Raw genomic sequence first — 19,284 nt, 5'->3', positions numbered from 1 at the left:
CATGCCTGTAATCCCAACACTTTGGAAGGTCGAAATGAGAGAATCGCTTGAGCCCGGGAGTTCAAGACCAGCCTGGGCAACACAGCAATACCCTGTCTCTACAAAAAAAAAAATTTTTTTTAATACGGCCGGGTGTGGTGACTCAGGCCTGTAATCCTAGCATTTTGGGAGGCTGAGGCAGGTGGATCACTTGAGGTCAGGAGTTCCAGACCAGCCTGGCCAACACAGCAAAACCCCATCTCTACTAAAAATGACAAAAATTAGTGGTGGCTCACGCCTGTAGTCCTAGCTACTCGGGAGGCTGAGGCACAAGAATTGCTTGAGCCTGGGAGACAGAGGTTGCAGTGAGCTGAGATCGGGCCACTGCACTCCAGTCTAGGTAACAGAGCAAGACTCTGTCTCCAAAATAAATAAATAAATAACAAAACAATTAAATTCTATCACTTTTGGTTTATTTGGCCATGGAGAATGTTGAAGATGTAATTTTTGAATCTACAAAGGGGGAAGGAGCTGTAAGCTATCCCCATTTAAAAGCCAACAAGACTGGAGGCTGATTATGGGCTCCTATACAACCCTGAGGTTTCATGATTATATAAATGAAAAGGAAATTTCTGGCTGGGCGCGGTGGCTCAAGCCTGTAATCCCAGCACTTTGGGAGGCCGAGACGGGCGGATCATGAGGTCAGGAGATCAAGACCATCCTGGCTAACACGGTGAAACCCCGTCTCTACTAAAAAAATACAAAAAAAAACTGGCCAGGCGAGGTGGCGGGCGCCTGTAGTCCCACCTACTCGGGAGGCTGAGGCAGGAGAATGGCGTGAACCCGGGAGGCGGAGCTTGCAGTGAGCTGAGATCCGGCCACTGCACTCCAGCCTGGGCGACAGAGCCAGACTCCGTCTCAAAAAAAAAAAAAAAAAAAAAAAGGAAATTTCTATCTGTGCCACGATGATCTAAACATTCGGCATGTGGCCGGGCGCGATGGCTCAGCCTGTAATCCCAGCACTTTGGGAGGCCAAGATGGGTGGATCACCTGAGGTCAGGAGTTCGAGACCAGCCTGGCCAACATGGTGAAACCCCATCTCTACTAAAAATACAAAAATCAGCCAGGCATGGTGGCGCATGCCTGTAATCCCAGCTACTCGGGAGGCTGAGGCAGGAGAATCGCTTGAACCCTGGAGGCAGAGGTTGCAGTGAGTTGAGATTGCGCCACTGCACTCCAGCCTGGGCTACAGGATAAGACTCTGTCTCAAAAATAAATAAATAAATAATTTAAATAAATCTTTAACCTCTAAAAATACACATAAAACACCAGGCACGGTGGCTCACACCTCTAATCTCAGCACTTTGAGAGGCTAAGGCAGGAGGATCGCTTGAGGCCAGGAGTTGAAGACGAGTCTGGGCAACAGAGCGAGACCTCCATCTCTACAAAAAAAATTTTTTTTAATTAGCCAGGCCTGGTGACACGCACCTGTGATCCCAGCTACTCAGAGACTGAGAGGGAGGAGGATCACTTGAGCCCAGGAGGCCAAGACTGCAGTGAGCCATGATTGCACCACTGCACTCCAACCTGGGTGACAGAGTGAGACTCTGTCTCTAAAAAAAAAAAAAAAAAGAATACCATGATGTGCTGGTGACGAAACACCACGTGGTACCAGATGGCCAGAGCTCAGGGCTGGACAGGAAAGAACCATTCATCCCTAAAGAACAGAGAATTGGGCCAGGCGGGGTGGCTCATGACTGCACTTTGGGAGGTAGAAGCGGGCAGATCATGTGAGGTTAGGAGTTGGAGACCAGCCTGGCCAACATGATGAAACCCCATCTCCACTAAAAATACAACATTGGCCGGGAGTGGTGGTATATGCCTGTAGTCCCAGCTACTCCGGAGGCTGAGGCAGGGGAAATCGCTTGAACCTGGGAGGTTGCAGTGAGCCGAGATAGCACCGCTGCACTCCAGCCTGGGTGACAGAACGAGACTCTGTCTCAAGAAAAAAAAAAACAAAACGAGAATCAATTGGCAGCCCCACGTGCCCCCTTCTTGTGCCCAACTGAGTGTTGGCTGTGCCGTCCTGTGCAGTGACATGGAGGGAAAGCATTCTTGGGAAAAAGTAACACAGACGAGCAACTTTTAGATGATGGTAAAACAGCCTGTAGAGCCTAAGACCATCTCCCCGCCTCCTGACTTCCTTCCAACAAGATCCTCATTGCAAGAACCCATGTCGAGTGCATGGCCCTGCTTGCAAGGGCCTCGGGGCAGACCCGGGGTCTCCACCCCATTCATGGGGTGCAGGAGAATTAAGGCTGTCATCGGGCGCAAGGGAGGTATCGTCATCTGCCCTGGGGCATCCTGGAGTGGGGTCCTGTGGGCATCCCTGTCGCCACGGCTCTGTCTGGACCTAGGTAACCCCCACCCCACGGGTTGCATTTCAGACCTCTCTCTCCTTCTCCCCTTGCCAGCGTCAAGTTCATCAACAAGATCCAGTACGTGCACAGCTTGGAAGACCTGGAGCAACTCATCCCCATGGAACACGTCCAGATCCCAGACTGCGTCCTGCAGTAAGTGGCCCCACAGTCCTCCCCGCCGTATTAGTCCATTTTCGTGCTGCTGATAAAGACCTACCTGAGACAGGGCAATTTACAAAAGAGGTTTAAGGGGCCGGGCGCGGTGGCTCACGCCTGTAATCCCAGCACTTTGGGAGGCCGAGGCGGGCGGATCACGAGGTCAGGAGATGGAGACCATCCTGGCTAACACTGTGAAACCCCGTCTCTACTGAAAATACCAAAAAACTAGCCGGGCGAGGTGGCGGCGCCTGTAGTCCCAGCTACTTGGGAGGCTGAGGCAGGAGAATGGCGTAAACCCGGGAGGCGGAGCTTGCAGTGAGCCGAGATCGCCCCACTGCACCCCAGCCTGGGCGACAGAGCGAGACTCCGTCTCAAAAAAATAAATTAATTTAAAAAAGAGGTTTAAGGTAAGGGACTCACAGTTCCATTAGGCTTGGGGGAGGTGTAGCTCCCAGTCATGGTGGAAGTCGCATATGTCCCATGGCGGCAGACAAGAGAAGGCAATTTGTGCGGGGAAATTCCCCTTTATAAAACCATCAGATCTCGTGAGATTTACTCACTATCACGAGAATAGCACAGGAAAGACCTGCCCCCGTGATTCAGTGACCTCCCACCAGGTCCCGCCCACAACACGAGGGAATTATGGGAGCTACAATTCAAGATGAGGTTCAGGTGGAGAGACCAGGCAAGGTGGCTCACGCCTGTAATCCCAGCACTTTGAGAGTCTGAGACGGGCAGATCACCTGAGGTCAGGAGTTCGAGACTAGCCTGGCCAAGATGGTGAAACCCCGTCTCTCCTAAAAATACAAAAATTAGCCACGTGTGGTGGCGCACGCCTGTAATCCCAGCTACTCAGGAGGCTGAGACAGGAGAATCGCTTGAACCCGGGAGGCAGAGGTTGCGGTGAGCCAATATCGCACCATTGCATTCCAACCTGGGTAACAAGAGTGAAACTCCATCTCAAAAAAATATATATATATAATTGGGTGGAGATATAGTCAAACAATACCACTCCAACACCCCCCTACTGGGTCCCCCTGGCTGCCAGGAGCCAGCAATGAGGGGAAACGCAGACTTGGAATGGGGGGACTGGAACCCATCAATTTATTTCCTGGAGCCCCTCAGGGACCTGGAGCTTGGGGAAGGGATGGGCAGTATCAAGTCCCGTTCTTTTTTCACTGAACGTTACATCATCAATACCTCCTCTAGGTTCATGCTGCAAAAATCTCCTTAAACATACATTTTTTTTATTGTGGTAAAATACACGTAACATTGAACTTGCCATGTTAGCCATTTCTTTTTTTATTTTAATTTTATTTATTTATTTATTTGAGAAGGAGTTTTGCTTTTGTTGCCCAGGCTGGAGTGCAATGGTGCCATCTCGGCTCACCACGACCTCGCCCTCCCAGGTTCAAGCAATTATCCTGCCTCAACCTCCCAAGTGGCTGGGATTATAGGCATGCACCACCATGCCCGGCTATTTTTTATTTTTATTTTTTGTATTTTTAGTAAAGACAGGGTTTCTCCATGTTCACCAGGCTGGTCTTGAACTCCTGACCTCAGGTAATCTGCCCGCCTCAGCCTCCCAAAGTGCTGGGATTACAGGCATGAGCCACTGTGCCCGGCCTGTTTTTTGTTGTTGCTTGTTTGTTTTGAGACGGAGTCTTGCTCTGTCACCCAGGCTGGAGTGCAATGGCGCAGCCTCGGCTCACCATGTCCTCCGGCTTCTAGGTTCAAGCAATTCTTGTGCCTCAGCCTCCCAAGTAGCTGGGATTACAGGCGCCTGCCACCATGCCCAGCTAATTTTTGTATTTTTAGTAGAGATAAGGTTTCACCATGTTGGTCACGCTGGTCTCAAACTCCTGAGCTCAGATGATCCACCCGCTTCAGCCTCCCAAAGTGCTGGGATTACAGGAGTAAGGCACCGTGCCCGGCCAACACATAAACATTTATAATAAAAAATGCACCTATGGGCCAGGTGCAGTGGCTCATGCCTGTAATCCCAGCACTTTGGGAGGCCGAGGTGGGTGGATCACAAGGTCAGGAGTTTGAGACCGGCCAGGCCAACATAGTCAAACCCCATCCCTACTAAAAATACAAAAAATTAGCTGGGCATGGTAGCAGGTGCCTGTAGTCCCAGCTACTTGGGAGGCTCAGGCAGGAGAATCACTCAAACCGAGGAGATGGAGGTTGCAGTGAGCCAAATCGCGCCACTGCATTCCAGTCTGGGCGACAGTGCAAGACTCCATCTCAAAAAAAAAAAAAAAAAAAAAAAAAAAAAAGAAGAAGAAGAAAATAAAAAAGAAGAAGAAAAGAAAGAAAAAAGAGAGCTTGTTTCTCTGCTTGAAAAGGAAAAGGAATTCCCCCAGAAAGTGTATCTCAGGGGAAAAAGGAAGGTCGTCTCTGACATATTTTTCTTTCTTTCAGATACGAAGAGGAAAGACTGAAGGCCAGGAGGGAGAGGTGTGTGCAGAGTGGCGTCTGCTGGGGCTGGGTCGGGGCAGTGGGGGGCTGAGCTGGACTCTCAGTTAGGAAAACCCAGTGACTTCCAGGCAGCAGGGACCGTTGTCCTGTGCAGGGCTTAAGATGCTACCCCTCTGGCAAGGACGTTAAACTCAGACCTGGGTTCAAATCCTGGCTCCCACATTTAGCTGCAAGGTTACATTAAGCAAATAAAATGCTAACAACCACCTTGGAGGTTATTGTGCAAGATGAGGGACCCTTGGCAAAAAAAGGTTGAGCACAGACTTCACCCTCCATAAAGCATAAAAGTCAGGACGGCCTCAGTGGCTCACCCAGCCCTTTGGGAGGCTGTAATCCCAGCACTTTGGGAGGCTGAGGCAGGAGGATCATGTGAGGGCAGGAGTTGGAGACCAGCCTGGGCAACATGGAATAACCCCATCTCTACCAAAAATACAAAAATTAGCCAGGCGTGGAGGTTCGTGCCTGAAATCCCAGCTACTTGGGAGGCTGAGACAGGAGAAGAACTTGAACCCGGCGGCGGAGGTTGCAGTGAGCCGAGATCGTGCCATGGCACTCCAGCGTGGGTGACAGAGCAAGACTCTGTCTCAAAAAAAATAAATAAATAAAAATTAGCCAGGTGTGGTGGCATGCGCCTGTAGTTCAGCTACTTGTAGGAAGACTGAATTGGGAGGACTGCTTGAGCCCAGGAAGTGGAGGCTGCAGTGAGCCATGATTGTACCATTGCACTACAGCCTGGGCAACAGAGCAAGACCCTGTTTCAAAGCAAAAAAAAACAGCCTTTATCATGCTAGATCCGATGTCAGCTTTGAAGGGAAACAGAGGCAAATAAGACAGAGTCTTGGTCCCAGAAGTTTTCTCAAATAGCAAAAGTGGGGAACGTCTCACTGGTTCGGAAAACAGGTCCCAGGGACAGGAAAATCAGAGAGGCCAGTACTAGCCGAGAGCCCCTTGGCCTGGCCAGGCTGGTCACCCTCATCACCTCGTTCTCTCTGTCCACAGCGCGAGGCCCCAGCCGGAGTTTGTGATGCCCAGATCTGAAGAGAAGCCAGAGGTGGCACCAGTGGAAAACAGGTAGGTGTGCAGGGGACTATGGGCAGAGAGCTGACAGTCACGGGAGGCTGCCTAGTCCCTTGGGGGAGGCTAAGTAGGAGGCGGGTCCTTGTTCAGGGACAGAAAATGGAACTAAGTGGCTGGGCGTGGTGGCTCACGCCTGTAATCCCAGCACTTTGGAAGGCCAAGGCAGGCGGATCACATGAGGTCAGGAGTTCGAGACCAGCCTGGCCAGCATGGTGAAACCTCATCTCTACTAAAAATACAAAAATTAGCTGGGTGTGGTGGTGGGTGTCTGTAATCCCAGCTACTTGGGAGGCTGAGGCAGGAGATTCACTTGAATCCAGGAGACAGAGGTTGCAGTGAGCCGAGATAGCACCACTGCACTCAGTGACAAAGTGAGACTCCATCTCAAAAAAATAAATAAGGCCGGGCGCAGTGCCTCAAGCCTGTAATCCCAGCACTTTGGGAGGCTGAGTCGGGCGGATCATGAGATCAGGCAATTGAGACCATCCTGGCTAACACGGTGAAACCCCGTCTCTACTAAAAAATATAAAAAACTAGTTGGGCGAGGTGGCGGACACCTGTAGTCCCAGCTACTTGGGAGGCTGAGGCAGGAGAATGGCATAAACACAGGAGGCGGAGCTTGCAGTGAGCTGAGATCCGGCCACTGCACTCCAGCCTGGGCAACAGAGTGAGACTCCGTCTCAAAAAAAATAAAATAAATTTAATTAATTAATTAATTAAAAATAAAAATTATCAGGCGGGCGCAGTGGCTCATGCCTGTAATCCCAGTATTTTGGGAGGCCGAGGCGAGAGGATCACAAGGTCAAGAGATCGAGACCATCCTGGCTAACACGGTGAAACCCCATCTCTTCTAAAAATACAAAAATTAGCTGGGTGTCGTGGCTCACGCCTATAGTCCCAGCTACCCGGAAGGCTGAGGCAGGAGAATCACTTGAACCCGGGAAGCGGAGCTTGCAGTGAGCCTAGATCATACCACTGCACTCCAGCCTGGCGACAGAGCAAGACTCCATCTCATAAATAAATAAACAAATTAATTAAAAAAATAAATATCGAGGTGTGGTGATGTACACCTATAGTCCCAGCTACTCAGAAGGGTGAGGCAGGCAGATGGCTAGAGCCCAGGAGTTCAAGGCTACAGCAAGCTATGATTGCACTCCAGCCTGGGCAACATCACAAGACCCTGTATCTCTTTTTTTTTTTTTTTTTTCTTTTTTAAGACAGATTTTCACTCTTGTCGCCCAGGGGCTGGAGTGCAATGGTGCGATCTCGGCTCACTGCAACCTCCACCTCCTGGGTTCAAGTGATTCTCCTGCCTCAGCCTCCCGAGTAGCCGGGATTACAGGCACCCGCCACCATGCCCAGCTACTTTTTGTATTTTTAGTAGAGACAGGGTTTTACCATGTTGGCCAGGCTGGTGTCGAACTCCTGACCTCGAGTGATCCGCCCGCCTCAGCCTCCCAAAGTGCTGGGATTACAGATATGAGCCACTGCACCCAACCAAGACCCTGTTATCTTAAAAAAAAAAAAAAAAAATCAAGTTAAAAAAAAAAATGGAAAATGCCCAGGCTCCCAAATAAGCAAATAATGCCCAGTCTCCGTCTCTTCTCCACAGGTCTGCTCCGGTCACAGAAGATCAGGAAACAAGGTGGGTGTCACGCACGGTGGTCTTCGTGCTGTTTTCAGAACATCCTGCATGGACCTGTATTAGTCAGAGTTCTCCAGAGGGACAGAAAATCGAATCAGCTGCCAGCGAATATAAAGCAGGCAGGGAGCCTAATCCCAGGAAAACTGCCCCATGACTTATTGGGAGTGGGGGATACGGCACCGGGGAGGCAGGGAGGTAGTGGTTCCCTTAACCAGTCAGGCCGTCCTTGCACAACTCCAGGGGGCGCCATTACCCAGACCAGGATGCAAATGAGGCCCCAGAGTTATGCAGTGGAGCGGCCCTCAAGGAAAAACCCACACAGAGCCAGGCTCCCCGAAGCCCAGGATATGATGCCACAAAAGGGCAGACGGTCCACACTGTGCCTCCGATTCTCCACTTGGTTCTGGATGCCAAGAAAAGCCTCCCTGTGGCCGGGCGCGGTGGCTCACGCCTGTAATCCCAGCACTTTGGGAGGCCGAGGCAGGCGGATCATTTGAGATCAGGAGTTCAAGACCAGCCCGGGCAAGATGGCAAGACCCCTTCCCTACAAAAAATACAAAAATTAGCCAGGTGAGCCAAGATTGTACCACTGCACTCCACAGCCTGGGCAATAGAGTTAGACTTTGTCTCAAAAAAGGAAAAAAAAAAAAAAAAAAAGGAAAGAAAAGAAAGCCTCCCTGTGTGTTAGTTTCCAAGACCCTCAGATGCAATGGTTTGCCAGAGGGACTCACAGAGCTCAGTAAAGCTGTCATACTCACGGTTATGGTTTATCACAGTGGAATGGTTTATTACAGTACACTTAAAAATCAGCAAAAAGCCGGGCATGGTGGTTCATGCCTGTAATCCCAGCACTTTGGGAGGCTAAGGCAGGTGGATCACTTGAAATCAGGAGTTCAAGACCAGCCTGGCCAAACGGGGTAAAACCCCATCTCTACTAAAAATACAAAATTAGCTGGGCGTGGTGGCACACACCTGGAGTCCCAGCTACTCAGGAGACTGAGGCAAGAGAATCGCTTGAACCTGGGAGGCAGAGGTTGCAGTGAGCTGAGATTGCACCATTGCATTCCAGCCTGGGCAACAGAGCGAGACTCCGTTTCAAAAAAAATATATATCAACAAAAGGAAGAGGTGCATAGGGCAGGATCCAGGAGAGATCGGGTGGAAGCCTCCAAGTGTCCTCTCCCAGTGGAGTTGTGTGGACATCCTTTATTTCTCCCAGCAGGGATGTGTGGCAAAACACACAAAGTGCTGCCAATTAGAGAAGCTGACCCAAGCCTTAGTGGCCAGGGTGTTCATTAAGAGTCAACTACATACACCTGGCTGACTTCTGCATGGCTGTTCTTAGCCTCCAGCCCCTGCACAGATCGAGCTGATGCCACACGGCCCAAGTTTCCACCCTAAGTCACGTTGTGAGTGTATTAGTCCGTTCTCTTGCTGCTATGAAGAAATACCCGAGACTAGGTAATTTATAAAGAAAAGAGGTATAATTAACTCACAGTTGTGCATGGCTGGGGAGGCCCCAGGAAATTTACAGTCCTGGCGGGAGGCACCTCTTCACTGCACAGCAGGAGAGAGAAGTGCTGAGCAAAGGGGGAAAGCCCCTTACAAAACCATCAGATCTTGTGAGAACTCACTATCACGAGAATAGCATGGGGGTAACCGCCCCCATGGCTCAGTTACCTCCCACTGAGTACCTCCCACCACAAGTGGGGTTACAGGAACTACAATTCAAGATGAGATTTGGGTGAGGACACAGCCCAACCATATCAGTTAGCATAGACTATCTGGCATGACCCACATAGACACTCCAGGCAGGATGCTCCAAGAGTTTAGAGGTTACTCACAGGAGCCAGGGAAGGACCAAACTTTTCTTTAAAATGTGTGGGATTTATCCTTGACCATACAGTTGTGGTGTTGTTGTTGTTGTTGTTGTTGTTGTTGTTGTTGTTGCGACGGAGTCTCGCTCTGTCACCCAGGCTGGAGTGCAGTCGCGCGATCTCGGCTCACTGCAAGCTCTGCCTTCCAGGTTCACTCCATTCTCCTGCCTCAGCCTCCTGAGTAACTGGGACAACAAGCATCCGCCACCATACCCAGCTAATTTTTTGTACTTTTTAGTAGAGACGGAGTTTCACCATGTTAGCCAGGATGATCTCGATCTCCTGACCTCTTCGTGATCCGCCCGCCTCGGCCTCCCAAAGTGCTGGGATTACAGGCATGAGCCACTGTGCTCAGCCAACCACACAGTTTTATACAAATCTATAAATCTCTATGCCTTACTATCCATGTGACCCAGGAAGCTCCAAGCTAAGAAATAAATATCAAAAAGGGCCTTAGAACAGTGCTGCTTCAGGGGCACTGAGTAAAAGCAAGTTCTCAATGCATTTCTGAAAAGACCACCTCAACCCAGGCTCTCTGGAGATGAGTTCACATATGCAGACAGGAAACACAAGGAAATCATCCACCATGAGCAAAAGACAGCAGAGAAAGCAAACAGAAGAATTAGATCCTGTCTGGAGATCCTTAGGTGGAGAAGATATAATAAGCATGTTTTAAAAGATTAAAAACACAAAAGAAGGAATTTTAAGAAGCAATAGATGAATGGATGAATGGATAGGTGGATGGATGGATGGATGTATGGATGAGTGGACAGATGGATAAATGGATGGATGAGTGGGTGAATGGAAGGATGGATGGATGATGATGGATAGATGAATGAATGAGTGGATGGATGGATGGATGGATGCGTGGAGGTTGATTCTGTGGATGGATGGGTGGATGAATGGATGGGTGGAGGGATGGAAAGATGGATTGATGGATACATGGATGGGTAGGCAGATGGATGGGTAAATGGGTAGATGAATGGTTGGTTGGATGAATGGTTGGGTAGATGAATGGGTGGGTGGATGGATGGATGGATAGATGGACGAGTGAGTGGCTGGATGGGTGGGTAGATGGATGAATGGATGAGTGGGTGGGTGTGTGGATGGATGGATGGATGGCCGGATGGATGGATAGATGGATGGGTGAGTGGGTGGGTGGGTGGATGGATGACTGAGTGGCTGGATGGGTGGGCAGATGGATGAATGGATGGGTGGGTGGGTGGACGGATGGATGGATGAATGGATGGATGGATGGATGGAAGGATGGATGAATGGATGGATGGTTGGACGGAAGGATGGATGAGTGGATAGATATGTGGGTGGCTGTATGGTTGGGTGGATGGATAGATGGATGAGTGGGTGGGTGGATGGATGGATGGATGGATAGTTGGATGGGTGAGTGGGTGGGTGGGTGGATGAGTGGCGGGATGGGTGGGCAGATGGATGAATGGATGGGTGGGTGGGTGGATGGATGGATGGATGAGTGGATGGATGGATGGATTGATGGATGGATGGATGGATGGATGGATGGATGGATGGATGGATGGATGAGTGGATGGATGGATGGATGGATGAGTGGATGGATGGATGGATGAGTGGATAGATGTATGGTTGGTTGGATGGATGGGTGGATGGATAGATGGATGAGTCAGTGGGTGGGTGGGTGGGTGAATGGATGGACGGATGGATGAGTGGATGGATGGATGGATGGATGGGTGGATGGATATATGGATGAGTGGGTGGATGGATGGATGGATGGATGAGTGGGTGGATGGATGGGTGGGCAGATGGATGAATGGATGGGTGGGTGGATGGATGAATGGATGAATGGGTGGATGGATGGATGGATGAGTGGATGGATGGGTGGATGAGTGGATAGATGTGTGGGTGGTTGTATGGTTGGTTGGATGGATGGGTGGATGGATAAATGGATGAGTCAGTGGGTGGGTGGGTGGATGGATGGATGGATGGATGGATGGATGGATGGATGGATGGATGAGTGGGTGGATGGATGGGTGGGCAGATGGATGGATGGGTGGGCAGATGGATGAATGGATGGATGGATGAATGGATGGATGGATGGATGAGTGGATGGATGGATGGATGAGTGGGTGGATGGATGAATGGATGGATGGTTGGATAGATGGATGAGTGGATGGGTGGGTGGATGGATGGATGGATGGATGTGTGGGTGGGTGGGTGGATGGGTGGATGGATGGATGATTGAGTGGCTGGATGGGTGCACAGATGGATGAATGGATGGGTGGGTGGGTGGGTGGATGGATGGATGGATGGTTGGATAGATGGATGAGTGGATGGGTGGGTGGATGGATGGATGGATGGATGGATGGATGGATGGATGAGTGAGTGGTTGGATGGATGATTGAGTGGCTGGATGGGTGTACAGACGGATGAATGGATGGGTGGGTGGATGGATGGATGGTTGGATGGGTGGGTGGATGGATGGATGGTTGGATGTGTGAGTGGACGGGTGGATGGATGGAGGAGTGAGTGGCTGGATGGGTTGGCAGATGGATGGTTGGATGTGTGGGTGGACGGGTGGATGGATGGAGAAGTGAGTGGCTGGATGGGTGGGCAGATGGATGAATGGATGGGTGGGTGAGTGTGTGGATGGATGGATGGATGGATGGATGGATGGATGGATGGATGGATGGATGGATGGATGGATAGATGTGTGGGTGGTTGTATGGTTGGTTGGATGGATGAGTGAATGGGTAGGTGGGTTGAAACCTCCCTCCGGGCTGATTGAGGGTGCCAGTCTCCAGGGCCTGTTCTGCTGAGGTACCAGGAAGGAGGCCCTCAGAGCCACACTTAGAAAGTGCATGGCAGGAGCCAGGCCCTGAAGGTCATGCGCCACTCTTGCTGCTGGGAGCTCACCCATGCCGGGTGGGGTCATTATTTTGGATTACATACATGTGGAAGAGAGCACTTTGCACTTTTAACATTAACAGTAATAACTTGGCCTGTGTCTTTCCCTCCCTAGCATGTCCTGAGGCGACGTGAGCATAACGAAGGACATGAAAGAAGATTCCAGATGCCAGGAAACCTCTGTCAGACGCCCACTGGCCCCAGATCTCATCCTGCCTCATCCTGAGTCCCAGTCTTCCAAGGGTGCCAGCCCCTCCGTTCATCTCTGAAACCCAGCATCCTTTTCAGCTGCTTGAAAACATTGTATTTTTTTTTAACGATGCAGTATTCGTGCATTCCAGAAAAGGGCCCAGCTCTGAGCCCCTCACCCTTCCACACTCACAAACTCTCAGCCGAGGAAGGCAAGAAGCACAGGGGGTGGCCCGTGTGGCGTCGGTGGCCTCTGCTTCTGCTCGCAGCCGCCGTGGTCAGAGCTGGATACAAGATTCAAGACCCTTCTCTTGCTTGTCACCCGCTCTGGGTTGGAGCCACAGACGCCCACCACCACCCCGGCTGGGTCTGCGTCCTTTCCTGTGCCTTTCCCCCCAGAACGCGGCCCTGGACCTAGAAGCTCAACACCCCAGGAGGGCCACGTCCTGAGGTACCTCCTGGCCTCCGACCTTACGTCCAAAATTCACACCCGTGGTTTTTCATTTGACCCGCCCCCTCCTCGCTCATAATGCCACCCAGCTCCTTTGAGAGGATCAGAGCCCATTGCACAAGAAGAGCTGCTGCCAACCATCCTTGTCCTCTGATTGCAAAACGACACCCCGATAATCTAGAACATTCTCAAGCCCCTTTAACTCAGATGCCAAGCCACAGGGCAAACCCAGTTAATACCTCCCACCAAGGAATGAGATATGTGGACCTCACTGCTCCCCCAACCCGGCATCAGGCTGGGACACGCCAACGCTGTTCCGGGTTGGAACAGCAGAGGCTCAGAAGCTGGCTCTGAAATAGACCTAGCAAAAGGAAGATACAGGGTATCCAGCGGGTTCTTGTTCGGGAGGCAAATTTCCCTTGGAAAAAGAAGACAGACTTTTCTAATGTGGTCCAAATGCCGGTCACTGGTCAGAGGGACTCTAGAAGCAGTGAGCTCCCTGTCTCTGGAAGCATTTAAGAAAAGGCTAGGCCAGGCACGATGACTCACGCCTGTAATCCTGGCACTTTGGGAGGCCGAGCTGGGCGGATCCCCTGAAGTCAAGAGTTCGAGACCAGCCTGGCCAACATGGTGAAACCTCATCTCTACTAAAAATACAAAAATTAGCCAGGCATGGTGGCAGGTGTCTGTAATCTCAGCTACTTGGGAGGCTAAGGCACGAGAATCACTTAAACCTGAGAGGCAGAGGTTACAGTGAGCCAAGATCGTGCCACTGCACTCCAGCCTGGGTGACAGAGCAAGACTCTGTCTCAAAAAAAAAAAAAAAAAAAAAAAAAAAAACTAGTCAGGGCACAGTGGCTCATGCCTGTAATCCCAGCACTCTGGGAGGCTGAGGTGGATGGATCACCTGAGGTCAGGAGTTCGAGACCAGTCTGGTCAACATGGGGAAACCCCGTCTCTAAAAAAAAATACAAAAATTAGCTGGGCATGATGGTGCACACCTGTAATCCCAGCTTCTCGGGAGGCTGAGGCAGGAGAATTGCTTGAACCCCGGAGGCGGAGGTTGCAGTGAGCCGAGATCACGCCGCTGCACTCTAGCCTGGGCAAGAAGAGCAAAACTCTGTCTCAAAATAAAAAGCAAAGAATGGACAGTGTTTGCAGAGAGTTGCTCACGAAGTTCCCCCTAATCCTAAATGTCTTCATGTCTATCAACCTGAGCAGACGGCGAGTAGAGCGGGCACATTCTCCAGGCCCTTATTCCTGGCTCTGTGGTTGGCCTCTCAGCAAGTGCTGTCCAGGCTGGGCCAACCAGACCCACAATTGACTGAGCCTCAGTGAAAGCGTCCAGTGCATCTCGACCTGAGACAGCAAGGAAGTGCATTCTGGGCTATTCCAACAACGATGGCAGGGAACTGGTGGTGCTTAGTGCTGAGGGGCAGCGGTACAGAAAAATGCGCCCTGTGGGACGGGGTCCTGCGCAAGCCCCGCCCCCAAAACCCAGCAGCTTCTGCCATGAGGAAGGTGAGGTTTCTGAGTGGGCTTAGGCCTGCAGGTTCCCATGGAGCCCCCGGCTGTGATGGGACACTTCTGGGTCTCAGCATTGCCCTGGGGAGGCTGGGACATTTAGGGACATGGTAGGGTTTTAACATTTGTTTCCCAAATGTCAAATCTCGGCCGGGTGCAGGGGCTCACACCTGTCATCCGAGCACTTTGGGAGGCCGAGGTGGGTGGATCATTTGAGGTCAGGAGTTTGAGACCAGCCTGGCCAACATGGTGAAACCCTGTCTCTAGTAAAAACACAAAAATTAGCCAGGCGTGGTGGTGCATGCCTGCAATCCCAGCTACTTGGGAGGCTGAGGCAGGAGAATCACTTGAACCCGGTAGGTGGAGGTTGCAGTGAGCTGAGATCAAGCCACTGCACTCCAGCCTGGGCGACAGAACAAGATTCCATCTCAAAAACAAAAAAAAAGAAAAAGAAAAAAAAATCGTGTCCTGGAACCAGCTGTGTCACGTGGAGCCTGAGAAGCAGAGGCTGATGGATGGGCCTCTCCCCACTGCTCTTCAGCAGACCCTGCTGCCCTGGGCCTGCCTCTCCCCTGCGCCCACTCAGGGCACCTCCTTTTATAAAAGGTGTTCTGAGAATCTGCCCAAGTTCCAGGCTCTGGAGCCGGCCCTGCAGAACTGAGATCCGTGCATGGCTTAGAAGGTCCCAAACTCAGCCAGGTGCGGTGGCTCACATCCGTTACCCAGCAGTTTGGGAGACCAGCCTGGGCAGTAGAGCAAGACCCCATGGCTACAAAAAAAAAAATCAAAATTAGCTGGATATGTTGGAGTGCACCTGTCATCCCAGCTACTTGGGAGGCTAAGGCGGGGGAGGATTGCTTGAGCACAGGAGGTGGAGGCTGCAGTGAGCCGAGATCAAGTCACTGCACTCCAGCGTGGGTGACAGAGCGAGACCCTGTCCCGAATTCCCACCCCAGTGAATGGTGCCACTGCCAAAGCCAACACAAGATAACAGAAGTGGCCAGGCATCGTGGCTCACGCCTATAATCCCAGCACTTTGGGAGACCAACACAAGCAGATCACCTGAGGTCAGGAGTTCGAGACCAGCTTGGCCAACATGGTGAAACCCCATCTCTCCTAAAAACACAAAAATTAGCTGGGTGTGGTGGCAGGTGCCTGTAATCCCAGCTACTCGGGAGGCTGAGGCAGGAGAATCGCTGGAACCCGGGAGGCGGAACTTGCAGTGAGCCCAGATTGTGCCACTGTATTCCAGCCTAGGAGACAGAGCGAGACTCTGACTCAAAAAAAAAAAGACAGAAGCCTGCTTATCAGACTGCCCTGAGGGGAGAGGCTCCAGTAGAGAGATGCCAGCCGGGCCCAGCTGCCACGATGTGTCCCCGGTGACCAAAGGCACATGGCTCCAGCATGAATCGTTCTAACCCGACAGTGACAAGAACTCCTGGGCCTTAATCTTCGTGGAAGACTGCAGGGTGGAGGGGGGCCGCTTCCAAGTCACAGACAGGAGACACGGACAGGAAAGAACTCGTTCCACCCAATCGGACACCGAATAATTGAGTGTCTACAGCAGCAGCCAAGTGACAAGTGAGGCTCGACCTGACCCAGAAGGTGCCTGCCGGCTGAACATTCTGCCCCCACCAGAACCTCCGGGGGGTACCGCCCGTCATGCCGTGGTTCACCCACGCCCCTTTGGATCACCAGCAGTCACAGACAACAGGCAGGCGAAACTGAAGACCCCAACTCAGCCCCAGCGGACCCTCCCGAGCAAAAGAGACCCCCGGCGAGGCCAGCTGTCGGCAGGCATGCCGAGGTGGAACAGCCAGGCCCACCGTTCCCAGCTGGGCTGCAAACTGCACCACCCACAGATGGGCTTTGAGATGGATTGGTATCAGGGTGGGGGGTGTGGTTTTGGCTAAAATGTGATGGACCCCTACCCCTCCTCGTAAAAGGACGCTGGGTTTCCCTCTGGTGACACGTGGGATGCGTCAATCATAAGCCCTCCCCCAAAGTCCTGGCCAGCACGCCCATCCTTCGAACGATGAGTTTTGCGGTTTTTCAGAACAGAAATGATCATTATGATTGATGATGGTCGTGAGGTTAAGGCGTCGTCTCCGTGAGCTTTGGGGGGATTTTTATGTGGAATAAAGAAATTATCACTGAGAAGGGAGGTTTGTTCCTTTTCAATACTAGTAACAGGCAGGGCCCAGTGGCTCATGCCTGTAATCCCAGCACATTGGGAGGCGGAGGCAGGAGGATCACCTGAGGTCAGGAGTTCCAGACCAGCCTGGTCAACATGGTGAAACACTCGTCTCTACCAAAAATACAAAAATTAGCCAGTCGCGGTGGCGGGCGCCTGTAGTCCAAGCTACTCGGGAGGCTGAGGCAGGAGAATCACCTGAACCCAGGAGGCAGAGGCTTCAGTGAGCTGAGAAGGCACCACTGCACTCCAGCCTGGGTGACAGAGTGAGACTCGGTCTCAAAATAATAATAATAATAATAATAATAATAGCCTCTGCCAACCTAGTACAGTTGCCATGTTACTGAGAGGGAAACTGAGGCACAAAACGATGACATGGCTCCCCCAGGGTCACACGGGCAGTGAGTGAGGGTTCTGACGCCTGATCCTGAGCCCTATAGCTACAGTCACCCCATCCCACAGCTGGGGGTACCTGTGGCCCTCTGACGGCTGCAGAGAACTGGGGGACCGTGCTTCTCAAAGGGTTGGAGTTGGACCTCCAGCTCCAGGTGCAAGAGGAGTTGCACCATCGTCCATGCCTGGGACTTTGGGACCTGCTGGTGACACAGACATCAAGGTGGGTATGACATGGCCACCGCACAATGTCCCACTGGGTGGACGGAGAGAACTGGCAGGTGTGAGGCCACCTGGGCATATCACCCTCTGTCCTGTGACGTCAGACCAGGGGCCCTTCCTGGAGGGGCTGGCTTGGGAGAGGTGTTTATGTCAGCAGGTGCCGTTTAGGGGAAAAGGTAGGGTCTTCGTGGGTGGATGGAGGGGATAAAGAGGGTGGAGCTGGTGCTGGGATCCTGGGGAGCCACTCCCAGTTTGGAGGTGACAGCCCCCTCCTTTATCCCACTGCACGGAGTCTCTGATTACCCTGAGAGGTTTCTTGAACATTTCATTCACAGCCAGGCTCGGTGGCTCACGCCTGTAATCCCAGCACTTTGGAAGGCCGAGGCAGGTGGATCACTTGAGGTCAGGAGTTTGAGGCCAGCCTGGACAGCGTGGCGAAACCCCATCTCTACGAAAAATACTAAAATTAGCCGGGCGTGGTGGTGCGTGTCTGTAATCCCAGCTACTCAGGAGGCTGAGCCAGGAGAATCGCTTGAACCCGGGGGGGCGGAGGTTTCAGTGAGCAGAGATCGTGCCACTGCACTCCAGCCTGGGCAACAGAGACTCCGAACCCCCCACCAAAAAAACAGAGAAGGAAACCTCACTCCTTCATGCATTTCGGGGCACGGGGGGTCCAGTCCCTCACGCCACTCCCAGCCCAGGGGGCGGGCTCAACCCAGGGACATGGGGCCTTCCTGGGAACCAGAAGGAAGGGACCTTTCTTTTTTTTTTTTTTTTTTTTTTTTTTTGAGACGGAGTCTCGCTCTGCCGCCCAGGCTGGAGTGCAGTGGCCAGATCTCAGCTCACTGCAAGCTCCGCCTCCCGGGTTTACACCATTCTCCTGCCTCAGCCTCCCGAGTAGCTGGGACTACAGGCGCCCGCCACCTCGCCCGGCTAGTTTTTTGTATTTTTTAGTAGAGACGGGGTTTCACCGTGTTCGCCAGGATGGTCTCGATCTCCTGACCTTGTGATCCGCCCGTCTCGGCCTCCCAAAGTGCTGGGATTACAGGCTTGAGCCACCGCGCCCAGCCGGAAGGGACCATTCTGATCAGAGAACCAACACACAAGCAGCTGTCAGCCAAGCCAGCAGGAGGAGGGATGTTCCCCGGCAGAGTGACCCATGGGGACCAAGGCCTGGGGCAGGCAGAGCTGGGGCAGCCAGAGAGGGGTCCGAGGGCAGGATCAGCTGTCACCAGTGTTTCAGAAAAACCCAAGACTAAATTAAAGCCTTCATCGTTTGGTCACTTTCTTTTTATTATCATTACTACTTTTTTTTTTTTTTTTTTTTTTTTTTTTTTTGAGTCTCACTCTGTCGCCCAGGCTGGAGCGCAGTAGCACAATTTCAGCTCATTGAAACCTCTGCCTCCTAGGTTCAAGCAATTCTCTTGCCTCAGCCTCCCGAGTAGCTGGGATTACAGATGCCTGCCACCATGCCTGGCTAATTTTTGTATTAAGTAGAGACAGGGTTTCGCCATGTTGGCCAGGCTGGTCTTGAACTCCTGTCCTCAAATGGTTCTCCCACTTTGGCTTCCCAAAGTGCTAGGATTACAGGTGTGAGCTATTGTGCCCAGCATTTTTTTTTTTTTTTAAATCAGGGTTTTCCTCTGTTGCCCAGGCTAGAGTGAAGTGGTGCAATCACAGCTCGCCGCAGCCTCGACTTCCTGGGCTCAAGGGTTGGATCCTCCTGCCTCAGCCTCCCAAGTAGCTGGTACTACAGAAGCACACCACCACACCCAGCTA

The 19,284-nt window shown here is 51.9% G+C and overlaps 2 protein-coding genes and 1 long non-coding RNA gene across 3 annotated transcripts in view; 2 read left to right on the top strand and 1 right to left on the bottom strand.

Moving 5' to 3' along the window:
* The window catches only part of ATCAY (ATCAY kinesin light chain interacting caytaxin), a 111,267-nt gene extending 98,335 nt beyond the window's left edge, over nucleotides 1–12,932 (top strand). Inside the window, exons 10-14 of the mRNA XM_050770738.1 lie at nucleotides 2,454–2,552; nucleotides 4,986–5,021; nucleotides 6,042–6,113; nucleotides 7,732–7,764; nucleotides 12,648–12,932. Of these exons, the coding sequence (XP_050626695.1) occupies nucleotides 2,454–2,552; nucleotides 4,986–5,021; nucleotides 6,042–6,113; nucleotides 7,732–7,764; nucleotides 12,648–12,657 (250 nt within the window). The 3' untranslated portion in view covers nucleotides 12,658–12,932. The remainder of the gene's footprint in view (nucleotides 1–2,453; nucleotides 2,553–4,985; nucleotides 5,022–6,041; nucleotides 6,114–7,731; nucleotides 7,765–12,647) is intronic.
* Nucleotides 1–19,284, bottom strand: part of LOC126942871 (uncharacterized) — a 224,222-nt gene that overhangs the window by 58,844 nt on the left and 146,094 nt on the right. The window lies entirely within an intron of this gene.
* The window catches only part of PIAS4 (protein inhibitor of activated STAT 4), a 175,026-nt gene that overhangs the window by 35,385 nt on the left and 120,357 nt on the right, over nucleotides 1–19,284 (top strand). The window lies entirely within an intron of this gene.

The sequence above is a fragment of the Macaca thibetana genome, chromosome 19 (genome assembly GCF_024542745.1).
Source record: "Macaca thibetana thibetana isolate TM-01 chromosome 19, ASM2454274v1, whole genome shotgun sequence".
NCBI classification, from domain to species: domain Eukaryota; kingdom Metazoa; phylum Chordata; class Mammalia; order Primates; family Cercopithecidae; genus Macaca; species Macaca thibetana.
The sequence above is the reverse complement of the archived record's forward strand: the minus strand, read 5'-3'. Positions and strand labels throughout refer to the sequence as shown.